Source organism: Bidens hawaiensis, unplaced genomic scaffold, assembly GCF_021521415.1.
Source record: "Bidens hawaiensis isolate Kalapana, Puna unplaced genomic scaffold, B.hawaiensis_p1.1 tig00019313_1, whole genome shotgun sequence".
Taxonomy (NCBI): Eukaryota; Viridiplantae; Streptophyta; class Magnoliopsida; order Asterales; family Asteraceae; genus Bidens; species Bidens hawaiensis.
The window spans coordinates 125,084-143,930 of record NW_027492924.1 but is presented as its reverse complement, the minus strand read 5'-3'; the positions used below and the strand labels follow the sequence as shown (position 1 = coordinate 143,930).

The window sequence follows — 18,847 nt, the reverse complement described above, 5'->3', positions numbered from 1 at the left end:
GTTTCTGACGCCGGTTGCCGCCTCTGTCGATGTCGATTGACATTTGATTTGGGTTTTTTGGATGGTTGTTTGAAATATGAAATCAGGTTTGTGGCTGTGATGATCTAATGTTGTTCGAGTTAACATCAGCTCAGGATATGTGCCTGGCGTGGCAAAAATGCAGGATGGCAGGTACCCTTGCAGCCATGGCACTTTGAACCTTTTGCACCAATGTTTCGATAGGTCTGAGCCTCTTTATAGTGATTATTAAATCATTGATGAATTTCAAGTTTTAGTTTCTTTTGATATTTATAGATGATGGTATTTGAAGATTTTTGAGTCATATATTTCACCCGAACCATCATCGTTTATACTACTTATTTTTCTTTAATTATTTAAATTTCAGCTTATTTTAGCAGTTTGCAGATATTAAAAAACAAACAGTCTTTTTGTTGCAGACTGCAGAGTTTTGGTCCACCTCTTCTGCTACAGATGTTGGCAGATGTGGTTTCGCAGTCTTCTGATATTTTACCTCTGAAAAACAAACAGCACCTTAATAATAACAAGAAAAAGTCAAACTTATGGTCTTCTTCACCTTCTCTCTTTCATTTCTTTATATTTATAAATATCCCTCTTCATCTACCATTCAAACACTTGCATAAACTAAACCTATCTTCTATTCTATACATACACACACATATACTTTCTTTCTGTAATATTATTATTAATTGTTGGTTTCATACATATATATGGGCAAAGCTGGATGGGGATTAACCTTAGACACTTCTGAGCCGATGGATTTGTTGTCTCCGGTCAAGACTTCTTCTGTGTATTCCGCCGTCTCACCGCCGTCTCCCACGGCGGATGATCGGAATGATGTCAGCGAGGTTGACTTTTTCAACACGTGCAAGCCTAATGATATTATTGATCATCATCATCATCATCAGATTCATGTTGTCAAGAATGAAATGACTTCTCATGGGACTGATTCAGATATTGTAAATGTAAACTACTGTTTCTTTATTTTGGCAGCATATATACATATGATTTTCTAAATTATGAGATCCCATATCTGAGTTTGTTTAACAAGATGAATATAATAAGAAAATTTAAAAACAAATATATTATATATAATTTAGAGACCTAATTATGTGTTTTTGAATATTATATAGACAGGTCTTCATCTACTCACAACCAACAGTGATCAATCATCTGTGGATGATGGAGGCTCATCATCAAGTGAAGATAAACAAGGAAAAAATAAGGTAAAGATTTGTAATTTTATTTTCTTTGATATAAGTTTTGATTCCATAAACTTTGAATATGATCTGATACAAACATTAATTTGTTTTAAATACTCTATAATTAATATAGTGAAAACCAGTAATAAAAATCATTATAATGAATTAATTTACAAATCTGTGGTTGATTTTTCAGTTGAAAATATTACAATTGGAGCTAGAAAAGATGAATAGTGAGAATCAAAGGTTAAGAGGGATGCTTTCACAAGTGACCCATAATTACACGGCTTTGAAAATACATGCGGCAAATGAAATGCAAAAGCAACAAACTCAGAAGGTTGAACATCATGATCCCCAAATCGCTCCGAAACAACTCATCGGATCAGGTCATGATTCGTCATCGGAAGAAAGAACTCAATCAGGTTCGACTCCAAACGCGATTGGATTGTCGAAAAATGGTAAAAGAAACGGTCGTGAGAATACCCCGGATTCGGATGCTTGGGTTTCCAACAAGGTACCAAAGTTGAATGATGCAAAGATCATTGAGCAGCCGAATGAATCCGCCATGCGTAAAGCTCGAGTCTCGGTTCGGGCTCGTTCAGAAGCATCCATGGTAATTAGTTTCGTTATATTAATTTTTTTATGTTACATAGTTTAAAATAGTTTTGGTTAATAAATATTAAAAAGTTGTTTGATATCTATGTGACAGATTACTGATGGATGTCAATGGCGAAAATATGGTCAAAAGATGGCGAAAGGGAACCCGTGCCCGCGGGCATACTACCGATGCACGATGGCGGTCGGTTGCCCGGTTAGAAAGCAAGTTCAAAGATGCGTAGATGACCAAACCGTGTTGATAACTACTTATGAAGGCACCCACAACCACCCCTTACCACCAGCCGCATTGGCGATGGCGTCCACCACGTCAGCAGCCGCGAGCATGCTACTTTCCGGGTCGGTGTCGAGTACCGACAGCTTGATGAACCAAAACATATTAGCTCGGTCCATTCTACCGAGCTCAACGAGCATAGCCACGATATCCGCATCCGCTCCATTCCCAACCGTTACTCTAGACCTAACCCATAACCCGAATCAATACCAAAGAAGCAATAGCCCTACTCATATTCAAGTGCCGAACCAAGGCCAGTTTTTGGCGGCATTGCCGCTACAATCGGTAGCGGCTGATGACAATGTCGCCCGCTACAACCAATCAAGATTCTCGGGTCTACAATTGTCACAAGCCGCGCCACCTCAATACAACAATGGGTCGTTAGCCGATTCTCTTAGTGCGGCTACAGCAGCCATCACAGCAGACCCGAACTTCACCGCAGCCCTTGCGGCTGCAATCTCTTCTATCATGAGTGGTGGCAACACTGGTGCATCACATACCGCGGCCTCGGCCGCCACCAACCCCATTGTCAACAATCACAAGATCGACTAGCAATTTTCATGGGAATTGAAGATTGCATACATCAAAATTCTTTTCTTCTTTTTCGTTTTTGTGAGTACTTACAATTGCAATTTTATTTTAATTCACTCTTTTATTTTTTATTATGTAATAACGTTACTTTTTCTCCCCTTTTCCACGTGGAAATATGCCTAAAATAGTTATCAAATACTTGTATATTTCAAGATTTTGCACATCAAGGTTACCTTAAAAATGGGTTTTTTTTAAATATACTTTTTTATAATCTATAATATATATAAAAAAAAACCCAAAAATTCTATTTGTCACGACGTGGTCGCTCTCCATTTTTATGAGAGCCACCAGATTTCTTGATTTTTAAATGGAGGCCTCTCATTGATTTAATCCAAATTCATAGGTATGAGTCTTATCAAAACCAGATAACTCTTAAACGGGTTATAACATCTCATTAAATTAAAAATTAATCTTACCAATGATTTGATATGAAAATTTCTACAAAATAGGAATATACTAAAATTTAATATCCATTTAAAAAAAAGATATTATTTATAATTAATAAACAATTTTATAGTAAAAAACACAGGCGGGTTATGGGTCACCAAATCCAGATAGCTTTTAAATGGGTTATTACATATCATTTATTTATGAAACTCTTTCATCATTAAACCCTAAGTATATTATTAACTTTCTTACAATAAAGAAAATTAAAATCCAAAAAATAAATATTAAAAAACGAAAAATGTAAAACAACCATTCTTTCAAGCCATCAGATTACTTTATTTGTAAATGAAGATATCTCACGTATTTGACCCGAATTCACGGGTAAAGATCTCATCAAACCCAGATAGCTCTTAAACGGGTTATAACATCTCATTATATTAAAAAATAATCTCATCAAATATTTGATTTGAATATACTAAAAATTAATATCTTATTTTATTTTTTAAAAAAATATATTGTTTATAATTAAAAAACAATTTTATAATAAAGAAATAAATAGGTAATGGATAGCATCAAACCCGCTTAAATAGGATAATATATATTTGGACTTAGAAACTCGTATCTATTTTTATTATTATTGATTGATATAAAAGGTCTGTTTTCCATTTAATGTATTTGCCAAACCAAGTTGAAAATCCCAACAAGAAACAAAATTCAAGTTGAAGAAGTCGAATGGTCACAAGCTCTTTTATAGATAAAAGGAAAAGGTTTTAAAAGATTCAAGTTGGAGTCAACAACTTCGGCCAAATTTGTTGGTTGGTTTGTTTGACACGTAATTGATTTCTTCCGAATCCAGCTCATAATTAGTTAATATTTAAATTACATTATTTAAAATGATGATTTCTTTTTCTTCTAAAACTCTGCATTATTTATTTGAAAAATTAGTCTTGCGGCTTTTCTCGTTCTATAAGTTACATAATTTTAAATTTTTGATAATTTGAAAACTTTAAATTTAAAAAACATATTACAATATACTATCGATTTAGAACCGTTGCTTAAAACCCATGTGTTACGCCGGAGGTACGTACGTTGCGGCGGAAACACAGCTGAAACTCAGTTATTATCGATTTAATTTATTACGTAGTAAGTGATGTGTATAACATATCTAATTTGCCATTTTGGGAATGCTATAATTCAAGTTTTGACGCTCTATTTGCGGTGCGTAAATATAATGTATATATGAGTTAACACTCGGGTGGACAAAAGTGAAATTACACTAATTTTGACGTTATTTTACTAATCTCGTGAAAATAACGTTAAAAGTGACGGAAGGTTAATCAACCATCATGTGGTGGCGTTGATAGCCGAAAGGGTACATGCACCAATCGGCTGGTGTCCCGATGGTTGAGTGTTATGTGACTTATGTCCAATGCTTGATGCAAAACTACTATCGAGCCGTGGGTATCACTGGAAGCAGCCTCTCTATTCCTACGGGGTAGAGGTAAGGCTGTCTACTTCTTACCATACTCAGACCCTACCATAGATTTGCTATTGGTGAGATTTACTGAGTACGATGATGATGATATAATTCAAGTTTTGAGTTTTAAAAATTATTTAGTCGAATAATAAAATTAACTAAATAAATTTGATTAGTTCTCTATATTGACTGATGTGCATATAAAACAAAAACAACTTAGAATAAAATTTATGCAGAATCATTGATAAAAGCAGAATGCCTCATTTTATTAAAATTAAGGAATATTGGTTTTAAATAATCTCAACTATGGCTTATGGGTAAATATCAGTCCAAACTTTGCACTTGCCTATTGACCGTCTCAACTATTGATATATTTGTTTTTAACGGGCCGCGACTAACGGATGTTAACTCCGTTAGTGATTTGCTGACGTGGATCTTCTTCTCCAGCCGGAAACTTGCCGGAAACCTGCAACTCGCCTCCATTCTCTCTAATATCGTTACACCATCTCTCTCTATCTTTCCCCTCATTTGAAACCTAACCGACGTGCCGCCATTGTTGTCTCCGGCGAAGTCCACCCTCGTCAATCGTGCACCATTCGAGGTAATTGACACATCATTCGACTCGTTTTTATTTTCTTAACAAAAGCCTTATGCTTATTTTGTAAATCGTGTAACATTGATTTCAAATTTTTGAAAATAAAATCGGGTTTGGCCATGAAAGAAGATGAAATCTACTTCATTTTCTAATTTCCGATGTCTTTTGAAGAAGGAGGGAGACGGTGTGACGATATTAGAGAGAATGGAGGCAAGTTGCAGGTTTCCGGCCGGAGAAGAAGGTCCACGTCAGCAAATCACTAACGGAGTTAACATCCGTTAGTCATGGCCCATTAAAAACAAATACATCAATAGTTGGGACGGTCAGCAGGCAAGTGTAAAGTTGGGACTGATATTTACCAATAGGCCATAGTTTGGATTATTTAAAATCAATATTTATAAAATTAATTATTATTCTTATGAAAAATTAATTGTTATTAGTTTATTTAATTTTTTTTAACAGTTGCACCAAATCAAATTATATAGTCCATAAATTTTACTTTTTTCTGAATTTTTTTTATATAAATGTTTAGATTACATCAAAACAGAAGGCAAGCGGGCAACAAGCTGCGCCGCTACCCCTTTTGAAATATTCAACTAAGTTATTAAACTTTTTGAAAGTAATTATTAAAGTAATTACTTAGGGATTGAAATTGTCAAATTACAATACTTGTAAAAAAATGAAATAAAAAGCAAAAAACAGTTTCTTGTCAGATTCGAATAAACGACCCAAGCAAAAAACCGTCCCTTTCCAAATTCGAACACTCGCATCCTTGCCCCAGCTCACATTCTCATATTTTTCTGGTTGTTTTCTTTGTCACCATGTATGATTTTGGTTTCTTATCTCAATTATTGTTAGTTTTGTCTTAAAATTTATTTTTAATAGTGTTTTAGTTAGACCTAGGGGTGTAGGATACATGAGCAAAATGGTACGAGTCATATAGTTCTTAAAGAATGTCTTGTATATCCTAAACGAAGCATTTTGTTAAGAGCCTCAAAAAGTCGTGCAACTAGTATAGCTTCTATACGAGTCGTACAGGATCAAACCATATTCTTTTATGATTTGTTTTTCATTGATGATGTTGTGCAGATTATGTGATAGAACCAATTCGAGATGGTCAATCTCCCAAGATAGTTAATCCGTTGAGTGGATCAAGCTCCAGAGAAATAAGAGAAAGAACAAGACATTTTACTTCATAATTTTCTTCTTAATTTAATACTCAATGATAAAGCCCTTAAATAGGCATACAAAGATGCAAAACATTTAAGGTGATGCAACTAATTAGGAGAGCATGGCTATAATGCATATCCCACTAACATAATAAACTAACCACTAACATGACTTAAAAAACAAACAAATAAAACACATTGATAATAATAAACGTGTCTAGTTCATGGCTAACTTAGACATGTATCATTATGTCGAGTAGATAAGAATCCCATGACGATGGTTCAAGCATTCGTGAGTCTCATGTATTTCTATAGTTCACAAAGAGGACTGAGGCATGCATAAGACTCACCAGATTGGGATATGCTTCGGACTTAGGCTTTTAAAGCGAAGACCATTATCGGTAGAGGTGGCAAATGGGTTGGGTTGGGTCAAACTGAGTTAGGGTAAGTATGAGTCAATTAAAAAAAAGGTTGTTTTGGTTTGGATCGGAACATGTCATAACAGTTTTTTTAAACGAGTATAACAGCGGAAACATTTTAGTTTTTTAGATTTTTTGTTTTTGATTTATATTTTGAGTAATAATTTTTTTATGATTTGTTTTTGAATTTTTAAGGGGTTTTCTGTTAAGATCAAAAACCTATAAAAATATTCAATAAAAAAATCATATCTCAAAATATAAATAAAAAACATAAAAGGTAAAAAAGGCAAAATGTTTCATCTGTTGTCGTTGTTAATAAAAACCTCCATAAATGAGCCAAAACCGAAAAATCGACGAAAACGAAACCAAAACCAAAACCAAAACCGAACTTGTCCCAAGCGAAAACTTGTGTCATCTCGAAACCCATTTCGAGCCAAAACCTGAGCTGAACTCATTCTCCAAAAATGCTTTTTGTGCCGAAATCTCTCCGACCCGAACCTGCCATATTTCCTTTGGACACCAACCCACATAGACCAATTTCTTTAAATTTGTCGACCCATTTTGGCCTGAAAATAATAAGGTTGAATTCTAATTGACCCATTTTGACTATTTTAGTTAAAATAGCTGGCCCAAGCCAACCCATATAATTTTCAAAGCAACCTAAATTAGCCCATTTAAAATGCTTGGGCCAAGATTACCACCCATAATTATCGGTGTTATATGCCGAGGAGGCGACTCTTTGATAGGGGTAACCTTCCTTTCTATCAGGAGCTCACCATAGAGTCTTGTCATTTCGCCTTTATCCTCAAGTTGATGGTATCCATGCCCCTAATGGTGTAATTTAACCAGGATCAATCCATGACATGAACCCAGTGGGCAACTTTTTCGGGCTTATTCATGCCCTGAGAGACTGAGAGTCTGTGTCACACCCGGCCATAGGGGCCTAGACGTAGGCCAATGGTTGGTATTGATTTGAAAATACATCAAAGTTTATTTTGTTGCAGCGGAAATTTCTTTTGACAAAATATTTCTTTATATAAACAAGGATTTAAATACCCTTGATAATACAAAACATTATTTTTACATAATCATGTTTTACAAGAAGTTTAACAAAATAAGCCCACAAATCCTTCTATATCTTCAATGAGTTGTCTCCCTGTTACTCTATTGTCCTTGTCACTTACTACTGATTACCTGAAACTGTTTAAATTAATATGTCAGTTAAAAGCAAGTGAATAACATTAACATGCACAAAGTAGTTTATGTTGGCAATAATTTAAAATCCGTTTAATCATAACTTGTATTAATATATCTACAAACTTAGCGGGATTGTTTCATGTGAGTGTATAACCACAGAGCACACTAGTCTTTTTATTCAGGTTAACCGTAGTTTTACATATGCCTACAACTGAGTCTCTTTACTAGCCATGTTACGGCCTTCATCCGTAACATGTTTATAACTTGGATCCAACTATACGTATGGCCCGAATGCTTTTTAGTAGACCTGTTGGTTGTTGTAGTAAACCTGTCAGCTTTTCATGTTCTGCTTTAACTTTAGAGCAAGTTAAACATTTAGCAACATAGATGGCAATATCTTTCTTCATGCCTATCTGTCAATAATCATTTTTAAGATTATGATACATCTTTTCACTTTAGGATGCATCATGTATTTGGATTTATGGCTTGTTCAATCTTTTCTCATAAGTTTCCTATGATTGGTGCCCAGACTCTATTCTTTAGTCTGAGAATATCATCTTCACCCTTGACTAATGAGTCAATGGTACCATTTCGTTTTTCTTCAGCAATATGATTTTCTTCCATTGCTTTCTTTTGAGCATTCTTTATTTGCTTGATTAGATCTGTTTGTACCTCTAATCTTAATGCTCTAACTCTCTTGGGTTTTCATGTTCTTATCGACTTTATGTGTCGGCTACCACATTAGCTTTACCCTCATTATAGACTATTTCGCAGTTATAATCGTTTAGGGTTTCCATCCATCTTCTTTGACGCATATTAAGTTCTTTATGATCAAAGATATGTTTTAGGCTTTTATGACCAATTTACACAATGAATTCAACTTCATAGAGATAGTGGCACCTATTCTAGATCGTGAGTTGTATAATTGTTTTCGTGTACTTTTAGTTGTCATGAAGCATAAGCTATAACCTTGTTTCCTTGCATAAGGACACTGTAACACCTTGACTTTTATACCAATCAGTAATACCCTGTCTTTAAGCGGGATATACCCGGTGCAACGTACAGTTTACTCATAAGCTCGTAGCACTATTAATGGTGACAATATATTTATTTAATTCCATAATTTCGCAAGTACACAAGTAGTTTGATAATGAGACAAACAACATTACATCTAAATGAAACAAATATTATTCAGTGAAATAATCCTAAGGTATAACTAGTTTTCTTATCCTGACACTTCGTCGTATCAACATGCAGCACATTTAAAATAATATATTTTGTCAACAACACATGCTGGTGAGCTTTCATAAGTTTTTGCGTATATAAATATATATAAAATGTGCGATTAAACGATTGTCATGCAATAAATATTCAAACATAATGTAAATAAAATCAAATAGTGTGGTCCTTCCCTTCATTTAGCCGAAGCCGTAGAAGTCGGGGAAATTTGAACCACCTTACGTAAACAACCGAAGTCGTAACGTTAGACGGAGCAGGTACGTCCCGTCGGACCCTCCCACTATGTGTATGCATTTGCGTTTGCATAACTTCCACCATAAAAATAGTAAACACGTTGCACATAATTCACGTATAATCATAAACAAGATGTGAGAATAATATTAACATGAACGATATGTGTGAATCGGTTTGTAAACAATTTCATAACTAATGAGATAAAAAAATTTGTGACATGCTACGCCATAAAAATATTAAAAGCGCTAAAATGAGGTTATGAAAAACTTACCCATTAAGTAAGCGAGATGAGCAAATAAGCGAAAATGACTTTGAGTGAGTGAACCAACAAAGTTTGATTCAAGGAACGACCTTAGATAAATAAATAACTAGGATCAAAATGAGGTTGAAGACAATAAGAAAAAGGATGGTCGACATGTTCGATTTATAATTCTTAGATGAAAAAGTTTGTTAAAAATATATTTTTATTAGTTGAAAGAAAAAGGTTAATTATTTGGTTTTAAGTTGATTTATTTTAGCCTTAGAAATAGAGTAGTTTATACTAATTATTAGATAATTTAAATGGGTTCAGTTCGTTTTTTAACCGAAAATTATTCAAGAAAACGGTTTGAACAAGTGGTTTGTTTTTGGTCGAACATGAACTCGGTTTGAGTCGGGTTTGTGTCTAACATGTTTGAAATGGTAAGTTGAGGTGATATGATAGAAAAGTTTACTCTTGTTCATTAGCTTGCAAAAGTTAGTTTTTTTTAACATAAAGTTTTTATAACCGAACGTTAGACGGGCCGATTAACAAAGGATGATACGTCATCATGAATGTCAATTGGGTTTGACAATAAGATTATGACCAATTTGTGTTTCAGAAATAAAAACAAACATTACCTGATGATTGATTAACGAAAGAGTAAGACTTGAACATTTTGACTTTAATAGTCAAACCATGGACTTGAACACCAAAAGAGAGCTAGAGCATGAGTGAGAGTTAATTGGGTTGTGGTAAAGGATTTGCAAAGGTAGATCATGAATTTATAGTGCAAGAGTCGTTAATAACAATGCTTGACTGAATTAATTGATCAAGCTAGTCTTTAGCCATGTCTTAAGCATGTGTTAATGATGAAATTATATGGTTTGACCGAGAATTGATGAAAGGTAAAGATATTATACATTTGAATATAGTCTATGTGAATTAAAGATCTTCAAAACCAAGTCAAAAGACGAACCTCATGGGAAAAAGCCATGGAATTGGTCAAAATAAATAAATATAGTTGAATATCATTTAAAATATACAGTTAATTATAATTAGTGAAAGAATAATAGTTGAATTGTAATCAAAACATAAATGAATTGAATTGATATTGACTTAAATTTAATGCTTTAGATAACAATATTAATAAAACACCATGATAATTATAAACAACATAATGATCATATATATATTCAATAAATTAACAGTCATTAATAATAACTGAAGGTTCGAATTACATTGAGCATTTTAAATGGGCCGGGCTTCGGGTCTAAAAATTAGCGAATGTTACAGACACAACCCTATCCTGTGTGAGATGCGTCACTATATACCACAAAGTTTTCCATACCCTCTAGCAAAGCCAATATAGGTGCATTTGTAAGCTTTTGCCTTAGCATAACGATTGTCTCTTGTTGCTTGGTTCCCCACTCGTATTTGAAATTATTACGAGTTAATGGAATAGCTATCTGGGGGAAATTTCCTATTTATCGTCGATGAGTACGATTACAAATTTATCTAAATAGGGTTTACAAATTCTATTCATCGTATCCATGAATGCGGCTGGAGCATTAGTAAGTCCAAACGACATAACCGTGAATTCATAATGTTCATACCTTGTTTTGAAAGCTGTTTTGGGTATATCTTCTTCTTGTACCTTCAGTTGATAGTTGATGATAGCCTAGACGTAAATCAATCTTCGAAAAGAAATTCACTCCTTGTAGTTGATCAAAGAGATAGTCTATTCTTGGTAGCGGGTATCGATTTTTAATAGTTACTTTGTTCAAGGCCCAGTAACCATGCACATTCTCATTAATCGGTCTTCTTCTTCATGAACAATATTGGTGCTCCCCATGGTGAAGAACTTGGTCGATGAATTTTTTCTCCAAAAGTTCATCCAACTGTTTCTTTAATTCTTGCAATTCTGTTGGAGCCAAACTGTATGGGGATTTAACAATTGGAGCTGTACTAGGCAACAGATCAATTGTAAACTCCACTTCTCTATCTGAAGGGATTCATGGTAGTTCCTCTAGAAATACTTCTACATATTCCTTAACCATTGGCACGCCCTCGATCTTTTTCTGCTTTGGCTCTTCAATCACACATGCCATTAGACATTATTTTATTAGGCATTTGTTAGCTTTAATCATCGAGATTATACTAACATAACCAACACTTTTGTCTCATTCATTTTGAATCATTTCTCCTTTCAGTGTATGAATTTCTATAATCTTTTTGTGACAAATGATACGCGCTTGATTATTAACTAACCAATCCAAACCGAGCACTACATCAAATCCTTATAGTTCCATGGAAAATAAGCGCACAGGAGTGGTATGCCCTGCCAATGTAATTTCACCATTTTCTAATGCTTCGGATATCATGACTAGTTCTTCGTTTGTCGTTTCAACTTCTTTGGTTTGGTCTTACTTTACTTAAGGGTTTACTTAATAGACAACTAAATTTATAATCTGTAAAACTTTGATTTGCGCTAGAATCAAATAAAACCCTAGCATATGTATTATTTACAGGAAACGAACTGGTAATAACCTCTTGTATCTCTGCTGTTTCAAAACTGTTAAGAACGAAAGCACGTGCGTTTCCTATCCTTGCACCACCATCAATCTTGGTGCCGCTTCCACCGACTTGGTTCAACTTTGGACATGCTGTTTTGATGTGTTCCTTCTCTCAACATACAAAGCATGTGATATCTTTATTCTTTGTATAGCAATCCTTGGTTGAGTGACCAGAAATGCTGCAATATTTGCAAAATTTCTCAAATCCTCATTTCCCTAAATGCCTTCGTTTTCAAGTCTTGAATTCAGGAATTGGAGGTTGGAACACCTTCTTTCTTGCTTTCTTATCGCACTTCTTTGATTCACTTTTTACTTTTAGACTCTCTTCCATCTTCTTAGATACCTTTTTTTGTTTTTCCTTTTTCCTTTTGTGTTCTCATCATTCCTTTAGTTAGGACTCCAGCTAACTCGGTAGCTGAATCCATTGTCGTTAGCATTTGTAACATTCATTACTTTTCAAACCGTAAAACCCGACCCATTTTGAATTTTCGGTTTTGTATATATACATATTATAATATTATTAATTAATTTTCATTGCATGTATTCTTTCGTTATTGCGTTACATTTGTTAAATCGACACGTTGGTCATTTCGATATAGTTTTGTTACTCGTTCATCATTAATATTATATTCCCGACGATTTACGATCATCGTTCGTTCATTTTCTATTGTTTTCGACCAATAAACGAAATTTTGGGTAATTATATAAAGCAATTCGCAAACAAATCGGGTAATATATGAAAATTTTCCAAGACTTTTAACTTCTATTTCATTTCAAATACATTTCAAAGTTTAGGGTTTAGTGTAACACCCCGGCTTAAGCGGAAACGCCTAAGTGTGACGTACAGATTGTTCAAACACACGTGACTCTATTTTGTGACCATAATAACATTAATTCATTAAAGTATCATATAACACAAGTTCAAATAAGAATACAAATTAAAATCAAATCATAATAAAAACAAATGTCTCGTTTATTAAATAACCTAGGTATTCTAAGCGTCTTCTAGTCCTTCATCCTCTAATCACGGTACCTGTAACATATGTATAAAATACGGTCAGCTATGAATATAGCTGGTGAGACTTCCATAGTTTGATATATCTATAATATATAAAAATGAAAACCCTAAAATCCTACGTGTCGCGATGTGGTCGCTCCCCCCTTTTATGGAAGCCACCAGATTGCTTGATTTTTAAATGGAGCCCTCTCATTGATTTAACCCAAATTCATGGGTATGGGTCTTACCACAACCAGATAGCTCTTAAACGGGTTATAACATCTCATTAAATTAAAAATTAATCTTATCAATTATTTGATAGGGAAATCCTATAAAATAGGGATACACTAAAATTTAATATCCAATTTAAAAAGAAAGAGATATTATTTATAATTAATAAACAATTTTATAGTAAAAAACATAAGCGGGTCATGGGTCATCAAATCCATATATCATTTAAACGGGTTATAACATATCATTTTTTTTATGAAACCCTTTCATCATCAAACTCTTAGTATATTATTAATTTTCTTATAGTAAAGAAAATTAAAATCCAAAAAGTAAATATTAAAAAACGAAAAATGTAAAACTGCCATTCTTTCAAGCCATCAGATTGCTTTATTTGTAAATGAAGGCTTCTCACGCATTTGACTTGAATTCACGGGTAAGGTCTCACCAAACCCATATAGCTCTTAAACGGGTTATAACATCTCATTATATTAAAAATTAATCTTTTCAAATATTTGATATGAAAATCCTATAAAATAGGGATATACTAAAAATTAATATCCTATTTTATTTAAAAAAATATATTATTTATAATTAAGAAACAATTTTATAATAAAGAAAATAAATGGGTAATGGGTATCACCAAACCCAGATAGCTTTTAAACCGGATTATAACATATAATTTATTTGTGAAACCATTTCATCATCAAACCTCAAGTATATTAATTATTAAATTTCTTACAACAAATAAAATTAAAATCCAAATATACATATCTAAATATTGAAAACGAATAATGTAAAACAACCCCCGTAATACAGGGGATAAAATCTATTATAATATAAAAACCATACAATTCCATAAAAACTTGTAAAATACGCAAGTAAGGGTTCTTTACACTCGATACAATGGACCTGAGTGTAAATGTAACATTCGTTACTTTTCAAACCTGGAAACCCGACCCATTTTAAATTTTCGGCTTTGTTTACAAAGATACATATTTATATATACCTCAAGTTTCGTTTAATGTATTTTAAATTCGTTGATTTTTGTTGAATTTGTTAATTGACCGAATTAACGTTACGTGTTCATTATTTATCGTTAACATTACATTCACGGTAATTTACGTATAACATTCGTTCATTTTCTTACTCATTTTAATCAGTTATTGAAACTCCGGGGTTTAACGTCTTAAGGTTTAAAGTTTATTAAAGTAAGCGAGTTACAAATTATCCGAGTGTAATATAATATCAAAAGTTTTATAACTCTAATTTCGCTTTTAAATACTTATCAAAAGTTTTATAACTGTTAATATTATTATTATTATTATTATTATTATTATTATTATTATTATTATTATTATGCTTATAATATTTTTCAAGGGTTATTCTTGATATTTTTCAAGAGTTAAAATTATAAAGTAAAATCTTTTACTTCAAACAAGACCTAAGCCCGTAAGGCTATTATATTGTCACTACAAAATTTTTATCTTTAACGAGTCACTTAATTGACGATTTCCTCATAATGTTTTATAGGGCGTCACACAACAGAAAATCTTTTACACTAAAAGTTTTATAAAATTTCGCAAACTTTGACACTAGCTAAGGATTTCTTTGCAAATTATTATTGTTTTACTTTGAGTATCATGTTTTCACAATTGATTTTCACAAACTTAAATGAATCTCAATAATAATTTATTCTCCCCTTCCTTGTCAATGCCAACGACTTTCGAATTAATAAATCACGATGCCACCATAATAACGTTTATACCGCAAAACCCATCTTCAAGAAGACAATCATCGCAAGCCATCTTTCGTTCTTTCCTTTTCATATATGTAATGCCCGTAAATTTTGTTAATCGGCTCGATCGTTTATAAATGTTGGTCAAAAAGCCGGGATTTCATCTTTCTAATTTAGAGCCTTGTAATACGTTTTAAAAGTCCGTTTTTCCATCCTTTTTCCCAAAACATCCCCTCTTACGACTTAAAGTATTATATTAGTATGTAGCACCCGATATTTTCGTTTATCGGCATGCACGTTGTAGATTTTGTATATTTATCGGGTTTGAACCGGCTTACTTCGGGGACCTCCTTGTCATACCCATAAGTTGAATTACTTAAGTTTCATTCAAGTGTCACAACTTTCAACTTGGAAGGGCCAGAACGTAACATTTTATATTATAATCAAAACCTAAAACCCTAGATCCCATGTCCTGCGATCGGCAGCAGCAGCAGCCCCCAAACCATCCGATTTTCTTTTTTTCCAGCCAACTTAAGGGTGTAAAAATCCAATTCAAGGTGAGTCCCATGTTCTCTCTAGCCTTTTTCACCTTAAACCATCCTTATACATCGCGTATTTGTCGTTAAGGTTGAGTTTTGATGATAATAGTTTGCTGACAGATTCGTATACGTTTATTGTAGGGTCTGTAACTCGATAAAAATATACTGTTTTTGATCGATTCTTGATTCCATGATGTTCTACTTTGAGTCTAGTTTCCAGAAAGTTTGTTTTAGGCTTAACCGGTGGCTGCTCTTTCTCGCATCTTTCGGGGCTGTTATAATTGAAGTTCGTGCTCCGTCAACTTCCTAGGCCCTTGCTTGTGATTGTGCACTTAGGGATTTCCTAGCTCGTTGCAGGTGTTCGGTTGATTCAGGTGAGTTCATGATGCCCTTTTTACTCTTTTACGTTTTGGGCTAGCATACACACCGAAATACAATTTTAAGCGATTTTACTCGTTACAACTATTTGGATGGTATTACATAGCCTTATTCATATTTGTGCATTTATGAAACTATTTGTGAACTATATTTTATGCCTTAGGATATTGTAGACTCGTTTATGGTCTTATATTCCTTAAGGTTATATACCTGAATATGGTCTAGACTTGATGATGTTAATAGGCTTGGTAGTAATTGAATGCGAGTAGACCTATTTACTTAGTTCATGTATTGGACTGATTAATATATATTACCTTATGGCCCATAGGCTTACTTTGTAATTTGGATATATATATATATATGGAGGTATATATGGGTATATATATATAGATATATATATATATATGGAGGTATATATGGGTATGTATGATATATATAGGTATGTATGATATATATAGATATATATATATATCTATATATATCATACATACGTGTATGATATATATAGATATATATATATATCTATATATATCATACATACGAGTTCCCAACGCAGTTTGCAAAGATGACCAAAATGCGAGGTAAAACGGCTATCACTGTCAGAAATAATACGCAAGGGTACACCACGACGACACACGATACGTTGAACATAGATCTGAGCGAGTTGATCAACCGAGAACCTTTCGTTGATCGGAGTGAAGCACGCGGACTTAGTCAAACGGTCAACAATAACCCAAATTTCGTCGTGGCGGTTTCGAGTGGTTGGGAGTTTAAATACGAAATCCATGGTCACATCTTCCCATTTCCAAATCGGGATGTGCGGTTACACGAGTAAACCAGATGGTCGTTGATGCTCGGCCTTAACTTTAGCGCAAGTAAGGCACCTTGCGACGTACAATGCAATGTCTTTCTTCATACCGGGCCACCAAAATGTGGACCGTAAGTCGAAATACATTTTATCCGCACCGGGATGAATGGAATATCGTGACTTATGAGCTTCGTCCATGATGAAAGTACGAAGATCGTCATGATTGGGAACCCACAAACAATTAAGGTAATACAACAAACCATCACACTTAGTTTCGAGTTGAAGCTCAGCGCCACAGGACATTTTGTCGTGCATATTACCATCAGTGACCGAGACATGTTGGGCTTCAAAGATTCGGAGTTGGAGATTGGTTTGAAAGGTCACACTATGAAGCAATATAGATTTCACATGGGTCTTTCGACTAAGGGAATCGGATACAACATTCGCTTTACCAGGATGGTAGTGAATTTCGCAGTCGTAATCGCTAAGTAATTCGGCCCATCGACATTGCCGCATGTTCATATCCTTTTTGTCAAAAATGTGTTGAAGAATCTTGTGGTCAATGAATACCACACATTTTATGCCATAAAGGTAATGTCTCCAAATTTTCAACGCAAAAACAACAGCACCGAGCTCGAGATCATGCGTCGTGTAATTCCTTTCATGAACTTAAAGTTGTCGTGAAGCGTAGGCAATGACTTTACCGCGTTTCATAAGCACACAACCGAGGCCTTGGTTAGAAGCATCGCAATAGACAGCAAAGTCCTCGTTGCCCTCGGGGAGAGCAAGGATCGGCGCATCGCAAAGCATACGTTTGAGAGTTTGGAATGCTTCATCTTGCTTTGGTCCCCACACGTAAGGCTTATCCTTGTGAGTCAAGGCGGTTAGGGGCAAAGCGATCATGGAAAAATTGAGGATGAAGCGACGATAATAACCCGCAAGACCAAGGAATGAACGAACTTCGGTAGGAGAAGTTGGAGTTTTCCAATTCTTAACGGCTTTGATTTTGGTGGGGTCAACGTGAATACCCTTTTCATTTACTATGTGCCCCAAGAACGGAATTTCGTTCAACCAGAATTCACACTTCAAGAACTTTGCATAAAGTTGTTCCTTCCTCAAGATATCAAGGATGGAATGAAGGTGCTTTGTATGCTCAGTTTTAGACTTGGAATATATAAGGATATCATCAATAAAGATAATCACGAATTTATCTAAGTATGGCTTGCATACGCGGTTCATGAGGTCCATGAATACCGCGGGTGCATTGGTTAACCCAAAGGGCACAATCCTAAACTCGTAATGTCCATATCGAGTCCGAAAGGCGGTCTTGGGTATATCATCTTCATGCACGCGTAGTTGATGATAACCCGAACGAAGATCAATCTTGGAGAAGAAAGAAGCTCCTTGAAGTTCATCGAAGAGATCGTTGATGCGAGGCAAGGTGTAACGATTCTTGACCGTAAGCTTGTTGAGCTTGCGGTAGTCGATACACACGCGAAAGCAACCGTCTTTCTTCTTAACAAACAGCACAGGCGTGCCCCATGGAGACAAACTAGGGCGGATGAACCCTTTGTCCGAAAGTTCTTCGAGTTGGGTAGACAATTCTTGCATCTCGGAGGGTGCGAGACGGTAAGGAGCCCTTGCAATCGGAGTTGCACCAGGCACGAGATCAATGCGGAATTCAACTTTACGAACGGGAGGAAGACCAGATACGTCATCGGGAAACACTTCGGCATACTCACGAACAACCGGAATGTCTTCAATCTTTTGCTCCTTCTTTTCAACCACGTGAGCCACGAACGCTACATACTTCTTGCGTAAGTACGTATGGGCTTGAGAGCAAGTTATGAGGTTAAGACTCAAGGGAGAAGGCTTTTCACCACGAACACGAAGAGTTTGACCATCGTCGAGCGGAATGCGAATGAACT

At 34.7% G+C, this 18,847-nt stretch overlaps 1 protein-coding gene across 1 annotated transcript; it reads left to right on the top strand.

Moving 5' to 3' along the window:
* The first annotated feature begins 728 nt into the window (after positions 1–728).
* On the top strand, positions 729–2,676 carry LOC143558003 (WRKY transcription factor 6-like). Its single transcript, XM_077046934.1, has 4 exons — positions 729–983; positions 1,152–1,244; positions 1,417–1,833; positions 1,930–2,676. The coding sequence occupies exons 1-4, from the start codon at positions 729–731 to the stop codon at positions 2,659–2,661; spliced, it is 1,497 nt and encodes a 498-aa protein (XP_076903049.1). The 3' UTR covers positions 2,662–2,676.
* The last annotated feature ends 16,171 nt before the right edge of the window (positions 2,677–18,847 follow it).